The sequence below is a fragment of the Camponotus floridanus genome, unplaced genomic scaffold (genome assembly GCF_003227725.1).
Source record: "Camponotus floridanus strain SB8 unplaced genomic scaffold, Cflo_v7.5 scaffold148, whole genome shotgun sequence".
Taxonomy (NCBI): domain Eukaryota; kingdom Metazoa; phylum Arthropoda; class Insecta; order Hymenoptera; family Formicidae; genus Camponotus; species Camponotus floridanus.
Window position 1 is genome coordinate 58190 of NW_020229268.1, and position 12244 is coordinate 70433.

Sequence of the window (12244 nt, forward strand, 5' to 3'; positions counted from 1 at the left end):
ATTATTTTTCTTATATTAATTTTCTTACGTAGCATTTGAATATTTACGATGTTAAAAATATACAATACATATACGATACATTTTGTAAAGAAATTGACTTATATAATTTTACAATAATTTTTTTTACATTATACAACACATAATAGTTTAATATACATATAATAATCCACTTGTAAATACTTGTTTAATAATAAAAGAAATTGATATTTAAAGTTTAAAATATTTACAATCTATATTTGATATGCCACATATTTAAATTAAGGAAACATATTAAAGTCGATTCATCAATCGATACATCACTATGCACAGACTTAAATATATATACAGAGTGTCTCGTAAATTTTGATCGCGCGTACCTCGACTCTTGTTTCTTCATGAGTATGCGACACTCGCCGCTGACACACCTACCGCGCATATCTTACAATCTAGCCTCGCGAAACGCGCGTTTATTCACATTTTTAATTAATATTTCAATAAATTATTGCGAAAATTGCAAAATGGTATGGACCTTTGTGTTGAGTTTTTTGCGTTTTATCCACTCACGTGCGTTAGCACAAACTTATGAAACACTTTGTATATGGATATATATATATGTGTTAAAAATTCATTAAATGATATAAAATCCATACCTATATAAATAATAAAATACATACACAATTATTCACACACAAATAAGAAATTCTAATAAATCTAGTTATTATAATATTGATGCTGTAAAGTCGCATAAATATTAAAGAAACATAAAACAAAATTATCTAGGAAAAATGTTTATTTGCGCGTACATTATATGTGTTCTTGTGAATAATGAATAAACTAAATATGAATAAACTTAAATATAATAATATTTATCAATTTTTAGGGCGTGCTAAAGTTTGATTTTATGCAGAATATTACATCTAAATACGAGAATTTAGATGACGAAAATAACGTCAACGATTATACTAAATGTTTGAAACAAGAACTTGCAAAGTGGGAATGTATTATAAATGAAAAGCCTTGCGAAGAAAAATCTAAGAGTCATTTGAAATGGCATCTAGCAAATCCTGAAGAAAACAAGTAATTCTTTTCATAATATTCAAAATATTCGATTCTTTTTATAAGAACATTTTTTATATTCTCCATATGATTAGGAAATTAATTATCACTTATATCAAAAAATTATTTATAAAACACTAAAGAAACTATTAACACAATTTCGTTACAAGATTTTTACTTCTTTTTTGGACTATCTTCTGTAGACTTTTGCCTGGCTGGAAGAGGTGGACATATTGTAATGGTTTGAAAACGGCAGATCATTATACATGGAATAAAGTTTTTACTAATTGCATGGAAGCAAATGATACAATGTTAGAATGTCTGGCTTACAGTAAAAATTTTGAAATTATAATCAATTATTTAGAAATAAAAATATCAGAAATTTTATTTAAACCTTCGTATAATGTATCTTATCTTCCATTTGAATCGATAGAGCGAACTTATGCCTTATCTGCTAATATTTTCCTTTCTGTTCTTGAGAGAAATACTAAGTACATGCTTACAAGTTTATTAAGTAATTACGAAACAATAAGACACAGGTGACGATATTATTTAATCAAGATATGCTACACATAGATGTGAAGATTTATTGTACAAATTAATTATGATATTGTATTAATATTCTTTATAGGAGGGTCAGTGATATTGTAACATTAATTGTTATAATTAACAATGTGTATGCTAAGGGACAGTTGGGCGAGGTAAATTTTAAATAAATCAAATTTTTATTTTATATAATATTTTTCTATAATTCTGTTCATAATGATACTCTGTGTTTTTCTGTGTGAGTGCAATTATTAAATCCGAAATCATTTATTGATAACAATTATTAAAATAATCCATTTCAGATAAGGAAATTTGTAAAAAGGAAACTGGAAAATTCAATCATTCCTAATGCTGAATACAAGCTAGAAACACGCTTGTCGGAGATCGAGAAACAGATAAAATATTTTCGGTCTTTATTCACATAATTGAATAACTAGATTTCTAAGATACTGAGTGTTTAGGCATTATAAATACAACATAAATGATTGTGATAATATTTATAAATGTATATACTTAATTATTCACTAATGTCATATAAAAGATAATAATTTAGTTTAATTATTTAATTAAATATTAATTGTATTTAACCAATATAATATTAATTATACAATATAATATTAAAAATATTGTATAAAAATATTGTATTATATAATATTTTATGAAAATATTATATTATATTACAATATAATTCATATTATAAATATTTTTAATATTGTATTATATTACATGTTATATTGTATTACTTTTCTGTATTACAAATTTAATACATAGATGTTGATTATATAATTACGTGTGTTTATTTGACACAGTTACATGAATATACAAAGTATTTTTGGTATCTTGCAATAAAGTAAAACCATGAGTAGATCTCATTAAACTAAACTAAAAAATCCTATATCATTTTGCAAGAAACCACATTGCTTTATTAGCAGCTTTATTACATAGTAGGATCAGATAAAAATATTTAAACTCTCGTGTGCATTCTTTTTTATCTCAGAATATATATTAAAGAATATAAAATTTTGAAACATCATTGAAATATAAAAAAGTAAAAAAATTTAATTTCTGTTTCTTTTCCTTGCTTTCGCCTTCCCTTTTTTACAAGTTTCCGTATTGTAATAAATTAATAATCACGAATATGTTCTTATGCGAATCGTTATCCGTAACAATGTATTATTGTGTATTATATTTGGAATAAGTTTTGCGATAATACAAAAACACATGCAAATTATTACGTTGAACACGTTAAATTATTTATTTATATTGCGCACTAATATATTAATCATATTATAATCGTTGCAAATCTTTTCTTAAATATATTTAAGTCGAACTTATTTAACTTGTAAAACATGCATAAAAATATGCTGATCAAAATGGAAACAATATTAAAGAATTAAAATCTCGAATTTGAAAAAATATGTAAGCTTATAAAGCTATCACGTATATAAACATGTTATTGAAGAAATGTCAATAGTGATCGATCTAAAAATGGTACCAAAAATATCTCTTCCTTGAAAAAAAATTACTTGAAAAAAAATACTTACACTTGTATTGCGCTTATATTGTAGTTACATTTTCCGCAATGCGGAAATCTCACGTACTCTCGAGACTATTCGACCGAATCATCAATACTCTAGTATCAATTTTCCATTTGCACTAATATCGACGATATACGCTGCTATCAGTATTTGAGTTCACGAAGTCAAATCTTCGCGGATAATCCTAATCGTCAAAACGATGCAACGTTTTATCTGTTAATCCCGCACTGGACGCCTACGATGATCGAATCAGATTGATGTCGTTTAAAATTTATATCTGGCCATGAAAAAGATTTTATATCGGATCGCGAGAAAGAGGGAGAAGCGAGTTAGAAGGAGTATACATTGTGTATGCGTTTAAAATAGGATTTTTAAACGCATTTTTAAAAGTCTCAATAAAAATTGAATCAGCTGATATAAAATCTGATTCTCTTATTTATTTATTTTAATTATAAAGATAATGGAAATATCAATAAGTTAAACAAAAATTAAATTTTACATTCATTTTAAAATCTTGAGATTCTTAATATATCGCATTCTTTCCTTACTTTATACTTTGATATTATTTTATCATATATTTAAATTACTGTAATATATTTTTTTATGTAATTCTTATAATTATTATATATTTAAGAAAATAAAGCGAGAATAATTTGCTTTAATTTAAGACATTGCGATTGAAAACAGGTGAATATCAAGATTGAAAATTCTTCTGGAATTTTCACAATTTTCAAACATAGACAGTTACACGGTTCAGTATTGTGCATTATTAAATTGGAAAATGCAATCAAGCTCTTTAGCGTATATTTGCTGTACAATGTATAACACTAAAAATCATAAAGCGGCTGGGTTTGCTGTAATTGTAATTTTTTTTATATGTATTTTTTTAATATATATATATATATATATATATATATATATATATTTCTCTTCTCTATTTGAAGATTATCTTATCTTCTTATCTTCTTGTGTAATTTGTATTATCAAATTTCTTCAAAGATATTACGCATTTTCTTTTGTATCTTGTATAATAATTATCGTACACACGTATACTTGGTATTAATGAGATTTTATATTCGAATTTAATTATTCTAATTAAATTATATGCTTATATACATTTTATTAAAAATAAACTATATAGTATATACAGAATGTCAATGCAATTTCCCGCCAAAAAAAATAAACATAAGTAGATCTCGATAAACTAACTAAAAAGTCATGTACCATTTTGAAAATAACTACTAAAATTTTGAGATATTAATTAAAGAAAATCGATCAATACATGCAAGTATAAGCGCGATTATAATTCTTTAATGAATTTTCTCTCGCAAATGGTTTTCTAGAAAAATTGTCTTTAAAAGTCTTTCAAATAAAACTTTATACGAAAACGGAATACAAAAACTAAAGGAGTATAGGGGAGACCGGGAACAAAAATAACAGCGTCATGAAAGTAACAAGTATCTTATTAAACTACACAATTATATATTGAATAATTTGTACTATATAGTCAAACGTGTAGGCCCCGATCCTATTTCTTTTCAGCTAATTGTTGTAGAACGGTCGCGCCGGTTGCACATGCAGGAGTGAAATTAGTGTATTTACATTATTCACCTAAGTATTTCTTGTTTTAGTTTTTTTGTATCCATGCCTAATTAAAGTATATATTGACGTAATTATTTGCCAGTGTATCTTTCTAAAATGTATTCATAAGTTTTATAGTTGATTTGGCTAATTTTAAGTCTGGCATCATATTTAGGTTATAATGCTTTTATTCTAAAAAATGTGTTTGGGGACAAAAGTAACACGTTACTCTGTGGACGAAAGTAACAAAGTATTTCAATGTTTAAAATATAAGGGCTGGTCCCATAATAACTGTATCAAAAAGAATTCTTATTACGCATGCCATAATTGCGATTCGAATATATATCAATCTCTTTTGTATAAGTAGTTATCATACAATTTTTACACTTATTTAGAATTAAACTATTATTTAAACTTGGAAAAGTACAAAACTGATGTGATATTAAGTGATTATAAGTATAATTATTTTATGATATTACTTATAATTATTTTGCTTAATGAAGATTATTTCTTTTGGTTTTTTAAAGATGATAAAAATAAATATTTATTTTATTTTTTATTTGAATATAATATAATACAAATTTATAATTAACGTTATCTTGCTTAATGAAAGATTATAATAAAATTGTTGTTTTAAATTGAAAAAAGGCGTATTTATTTTATTTTTCCGAAAATAAGAACTGTTACTTTCATCTCCAGATTATGTTACTTTCATCCCCGGCCCCCAGGACAAAAGTAACAATCAGCATAATTGCGAAATATTGTAATTAATTGATTTTTTAACATAATTTTTAATATAATTATTTATAGGTCTATCAAGTTTTTAATCTAAAATCTTTATTTTCCTTATTAAATTCTTTTATATTATTTAAAAATCCAAACCAGTTATAAAAATTCTTTATGTTCAAATCGTTTTTCAACCTTCGAAAAGGCAACGTCTATAATAATGTAGAAAAAAATATATACGTATTCCTATACATATACATGTGTGTGTGTGTGTTTGTGTGTGTGTGTGTGTGTGTGAGGGATAGAGGATGAGAGAGAGAAAAATTTTTCTTTTCTAATGAATTACATTGTTAATCAAAATTTGCCGCCTCTTATATTTTGATCCGTGTACATTGCGCACTTCGTACACGCAGGTAAGACGGCTCTACGTATAACCTTCTAAATACTCTTAGGTAAGCCAACAAAGCCATCAGTTTATGGCAGTCTCTTCTAGAGATAAGTTCGCGATCGAATGCTTTTCCTGTTAAATCTGGTATTAAATTTGACTGATTGACCTAATTGGAGCATTAAATATATAATAAAATATTTATCTTTCCTTCTTTAAATGTGCGTACAAAATTGTGTGAAGTAACAGGTAACGCTTTTATTTTATAAAAGACATTTTTCTTAATTTTCAAATCGATTTCATTTTATTGTAAATATTATTTTTATCTTTTGCATACATTACAGTTAATAGAAATGAAGACATATATGTTTGTACTGTAATAGCATGTTTCGATCTTTTTGACATATAAAAAATGTAAAATTTATAAGCTAAATTTCTTTTTGACATTATAAAATTATTGTGTAATCAATTTTATATTATTGCTATAAAATTATCTCAGCTATAAAATACTATCTTATTATCTAAACTATAAAATTATTCATCTTAAAAACGTATAATATTTTCTCTGTTTTGTTTTTAAAATATTTTTTATAATGAATATCTAGGTCCAGTAGGATATGTTAATGTAAATGTGTAATAAACGAATGAATAACTAATAATGAATAAGTAACATTTTATCCAAAAAGATGTGTTATAAAAATATTAACATAATTGTTTTCAGAATTTTGTTCGAATGTTTGATACAAGCCGCTCTATTATCAAAATTTCAAATATTTGATAATATTTGATTTCCGTTCTGTGTTTATATGTTGTTAATATATTTCTTACTTCATGAACAGATCAATCTTGAGAATAACATGTTAGTAAACATGCAGTCTACATCAGATATAAAATCGCGTTGTTCAGAATATACCTTCATTTCTCATACATTGTAATGCTTACATTATATATATATATATATATATATATATATATATATATATATACTGAATTATGTAATTGCACTAGAAAAAATCTTAAACATAGCTAAATTGAGATAAGTAAAAGTTACGTTTATTGTGCTTATCCTACTGGAATTATATAAATATATTCCTTATGTCTCCTAATATTCAAATCCGAGAAAAATATTTTATATGTCGTTTCAATAAGTTTTACATTTATCTTTTCTATTAATTTTTCTTTATTTATTAAACCATATTATTTTAATTTTTTTTTAATTAACCGTATCTTCTTATGAAACGTTAGTAAATTCTCTTTAACGTTTTTTTAACACAAAAGTTGATTGAATCGCATACTCTTTGTAAGCAAACCTTGTTTTTAAAGCAAGAACGTTTTTTATAGATATCCGGACGAAATTTAACATGACATTCTTAAAACTATTATTAAATAGTAGTATAATATACATAACCATAATAGCAATAGCGACTCCTATCGCTAATGAAGAATCAAAAATCAAAGGAGTAGAAACCGATGAAGAATCGAAAATCGCAATGCCCAGTGTATTAAACAACAAATCAAGCAATATATCAGATTATATGTTTCCAATACATTATAATATAAAGATAATGTTAGGCACTGATTATCTTCATAGCGTATGCATAATCACTTTAAATATTTCTTATGCAAAACGATACATAAGATTTTATGTACCGGATGCAACATTTATAGTGTTCTCAAATCTTACATTAAATCAAAATAATGATACGGTTTATGAAGCAAATCACACAAATATTATTAAAAACAATATTGTCGTGCTCGATTTCGGTGATGTCTCGTTTCATGGAATATACGATTTGTATATAGAGTACATAATCTCAATTAATATCGTAAGGGAATCTTTCGGAACTCCATACATAAACGAAAATGAAGAAATAGAGTAAGTAGAAGAATATATGAAATATCAAAAACAAATTGTACATTTGTGCATTCTACTCTTACAATTACCTAAAATTAGTCATTATCTAAAATATATCATTAAAATACGGTAGGTGGTTAATCGCAACAGGAGTCCAGCGAAGAAACAGGTATCAAACTAAAAAACAGCAAATGTTACCATATTGGGACAAGCCAAAATTAAGAATTACTTTTATTATTTCCATAATACATCATCCAAAATACAAAGTTTGGTCAAATATGCCGATACGAGATATTGAATTGACGGACGATAATATGACATGGACATTTTTTAACGCTACTCCTTTAATCTCCATAGATAGAGTAGCATTTCTGGTATCCAGTTTTCGTCACATCATCTTCTCGAATAATGAAACAATTCGTTCGTCCATATCGTACAGACCACAATCGGAACCGTATTTAAAATTTGCGAAAACTTTTATTTCTTCCATCAATGTATACATGCATACATGGAATATTCGGAACAAAAAACTTGCGCCGCTAACCTCTGTTTCATTTGAGAACAAAATAGATCATGTCGTAATTCCGGATTTACAAAATGAAATTGAACAGACTTTTGGTTTCATTTTTTATCGGTAATATATATAATTAAAAATATAAATATATTTTAAAAACTGTTTTAATTACATATGATATTGTAATCTATTTACATAAGAAATTATATTAATATCCATAATTTTTCATACATATTAGTATAATTATTTGTAGAGAAGCAGATATCACTTATAATGAAGAATTAGATCCTGTCGCATACAAAACGATAATTGCACGCTTAATTGCACGTGGGATGATACAAAAATACATTAGAAATTTGTTCAGACCTACTTACTTATGGCCTAATACATGGTTAAACGATGGATTTAATATATTTTATTCAGTACTCATTATCGACAAGGTTATTTTATTACTAATTTTATTACTATTTGAATACGCAGTCAAATGATTAACAGTTTAGCAATACAAATAATTGTTAAATATTTGTGCAAATATTCTGTTTTATTTTTTAATTATTAGAAATGATAAAAACCCAAATCTCTAAAATTTCAAAAATCCAATGAAAGAAATTTAAATAAGTACTAAGTATATATATGTTTTTGTATTATAATTATCGCAGAAAAATTTACACACAAACACACATACAAATTTTATTCTTAACAATAGCATATAATAAGCTAATTTTGATATGCTTCAAAAACTTTTTCTTTTTGATTATTTATGATAAATTATGATTATATCGAATTGATTTTAGGCTCTGCCAAATTCCCGAATGATAGATCTGTTTGTAGTTCAAATTCAACATGAATTACTCTAAATACATATGTTATTATAAATTCTACTATAGAATATAATAGTTATCCTGAAAATTATTTACAGTCTTTTCTTTCTCAAATTAAAGGTATGCGTATAACATTGCATAATTAAACAATTAAATAATTATAAATTTTCGAATGTTAATTTCATAGTAAATGAGAAAAGTCATTTATAAACAAAAGACTCTGTACGATTCTTATGGAAAATGAATTTTGAAGTTTGGTGAAATTTGCACAAACTCTGGAAATAAATAATTTGTGGCCAATCAAAAGTCACATTAACCGCGATATCGGTTGATAGAGCCATTTCGTCGCTACAAGCGTTCAAATGTCGAAATAAGGCGTTACTTCATTACTACTGAAAAAATATAAATAATATATTATTGAGTAGAAACACACACAGTTGATTACTTTTATTAATATATAGATATGATATTTACGTGGAAAATATGTACATAAATGTATATATTGGTGTCTATAAATTTCCTATCTATTATATTTCAGAAACGGTTCAAAAATTACGAAAAATCATGAAACAGGTGTTTAATTATTTTGAGAGGCTGGTCTTTTAAAGCAATTAGGGAAGTTGTATCCTTCTCCATCCGAAGGAGGAGACTTAGGGAAAACTTGTATAATAATAATTATACTTTTGACTAATTTTATCAAATATCAAATAGCATGTTATGACGACGATAGCATCGATGCTGCTACACGCACATTTTTTCCATACAAATATATTAGTAAAATGTCTTAATAAAAATGATCAACTGTGTGTCACATTTTAATATATAATTTACTTTATTTGATATATTATTTACTTTTCCTTAATAATATTGAAATAACGTCTTATTCGATATTTCGATATTTGAATTTTGAATACTTGTACTGAAACGACTTTATTAATCTTATGACATTTATTTTGACATTTTTTAAATTTTTATTGTGTTTTCACGTAAACTATTTATTTCCAAAATTCAGCAAATTCAATCAGAATTCAAATTTCTTCGAAATTCAATTTCCATAGGAAGAACCATGCCCTTCATTTGTAAAATTTAATATATTTTTTATAGTATTTGCAATAACGTAATTATATGTAACTTTAAAATTAAATTTTTATATAATTTTTGGATAATTTTATAATATGTAATTTTTTTAAAATTATAACTATACATGTTTGTCTAAGATTTCAAAAAATTATAATAAAATATAAAATTAACTGATTCCTTATAAATGTATAATTTATTATTTTTAATAAATTTTTAATCATTCATTATTTCTTTATTATTACAAATTTTTTCGTTAAAATGTATTTAACATTTTTTCATAGCTGCTTACTTTGATTTAATTGCACAATTTTTGTGTGTGATATTTAATTTTATTAGTTACATATATATTCACTAACTTTTATTGCCCATATTAGTAAAGGGATTTTAAATGTATTAAATTTTTTTTCTTTTAAACATTATAGGATCTATTATATGGCGCATGTTAGAACGAACATTCTCTCTTATATATTTAAAGGGATTCATCAAATATTGGAATAATCAGTAGGCATAATATATGTAATAATATATAGTAATGTAATAATATATAGTACCGACAAAAATATATCATATTCATGTTTTTTGAGAATAATTTAATTCCAACTAAATAACTTAATTCAAAGTGTATATATTTTTATCTAGTCACATGTTTTAATAGTAGATATATAGATTACTGAACAATGGACTTTTCATTCAATAATGGACACGGCAACTTAAGAAATATTAATTAAATATATATACTTTTAATTAAATTATCTTCAAAAAAGGTGATATATTTTTGACCGGTATTGTACATCAGAGAAGGAAAATAATCAAAATAAATTTAATAATATATTTCCAGTTAATGTTTGAAAATTTAATGTTTGAAAGATATATATATTTACAAGCTTAAATTTATACTGCTATTTTATATTTATACTTTTTTGTCACGATTAAATTTCATTTTTTTAAATAAATATATAATAGATATTCATATTTTCTAAATAACAAATAATTCAAATTGAATGATTTTGAGAATCTAGTTTTACAAACATAAACAATTTATAAACACTCCAAAATCTTTGTAATGTAAAAATTAATTTATTATTTATTCAGTCACGACAAATGTCTACTAACATAGTTATTAATGAATATATATATTAATATATATTAAATAAAAATATATACATAATAATAAATAAAATATTTTTATTGAAAATACATACTAAAAGATATATTACATATATACGTTTTCATTATTTTTGTATGTGTTATAAAAATAATATATATATATATTTATATGTATATATATATATATATATTTATATGTATGTATATATATATATATATATATATTTATATGTATATATATATATATATATATATATATATACAGGGTGAGGCATCTAAAACAGGCCACCTGAATAACTCCGTTGGTAAGCCGAATACAAAAAAATTGTTCAGACAAAAGTTGTATGGTTTCAAGGGGGACATATGATGATGTCATTAGTTTAATCTTGAAGAGCCACCCGAAGGTCACGTGAAGGTCAGCTCCAACTTTTTAAATGGGACACTTTATATGCTTTTGCATATTCTTGTAGCTCATCTCAAGAGCTTTCCAAAACACTACAATTATGTTAGTTTTCATTAAATACTTTCCAAGTTATGAGGCTTGAAATCATTTTTTAATTTTACATAAACCGTAAAATATCTTGTAAAATATTCATTTTTCGATTATTTTACCTTAATACTTTTATGTACAAAATAATGAGAAGAATCAATTGGTGTAAAGAAAACACATAATTGCTTCGAACAAAAAAATGTAATTGTTAATTGCAAATTACATTTTTTTGTTCGAAGCAATTATGTGTTTTCTTTACACCAATTGATTCTTCTCATTATTTTGTACATAAAAGTATTAAGGTAAAATAATCGAAAAATGAATATTTTACAAGATATTTTACGGTTTATGTAAAATTAAAGAATGATTTCAAGCCTCATAACTTAGAAAGTATTTAATGAAAACTAACTTAATTATAGTGTTTTGGAAAGCTCTTCAGATGAGCTACAAGAATATGCGAAAGCATATAGGGTGTCCCATTTAAAAAGTTGGAGCTGACCTTCACGTGACCTTCAGGTGGCTCTTCAAGATTAAACTAATGACACCATCATATGTCCCCCTTGAAA

At 24.8% G+C, this 12244-nt stretch overlaps 2 protein-coding genes across 2 annotated transcripts in view; both read left to right on the forward strand.

Annotated features, from left to right (window-relative positions):
• The window catches only part of LOC112637253, a 2785-nt gene extending 727 nt beyond the window's left edge, over positions 1-2058 (forward strand). Inside the window, exons 2-5 of the mRNA XM_025406515.1 lie at positions 860-1056; positions 1239-1574; positions 1667-1736; positions 1884-2058. Of these exons, the coding sequence (XP_025262300.1) occupies positions 860-1056; positions 1239-1574; positions 1667-1736; positions 1884-2006 (726 nt within the window). The 3' untranslated portion in view covers positions 2007-2058. The remainder of the gene's footprint in view (positions 1-859; positions 1057-1238; positions 1575-1666; positions 1737-1883) is intronic.
• Positions 2059-5839: 3781 nt separating this feature from the next.
• On the forward strand, positions 5840-9037 carry LOC112637255 (glutamyl aminopeptidase-like). The gene is made up of 5 exons (XM_025406529.1): positions 5840-5878; positions 7153-7687; positions 7800-8300; positions 8434-8620; positions 8975-9037. The coding sequence occupies exons 2-5, from the start codon at positions 7173-7175 to the stop codon at positions 9035-9037; spliced, it is 1266 nt and encodes a 421-aa protein (XP_025262314.1). The 5' UTR covers positions 5840-5878; positions 7153-7172.
• The last annotated feature ends 3207 nt before the right edge of the window (positions 9038-12244 follow it).

Coding starts and splice junctions, on each gene's coding strand:
- LOC112637255 (XM_025406529.1), top strand. CDS start 7,173: ATGACATTCTTAAAACTATTATTAAATAGTAGTATAATATACATAACC. Junction 7,688..7,799: donor AACGAAAATGAAGAAATAGA/GTAAGTAGAAGA, acceptor AAAATACGGTAG/GTGGTTAATCGCAACAGGAG. Junction 8,301..8,433: donor TTTGGTTTCATTTTTTATCG/GTAATATATATA, acceptor AATTATTTGTAG/AGAAGCAGATATCACTTATA.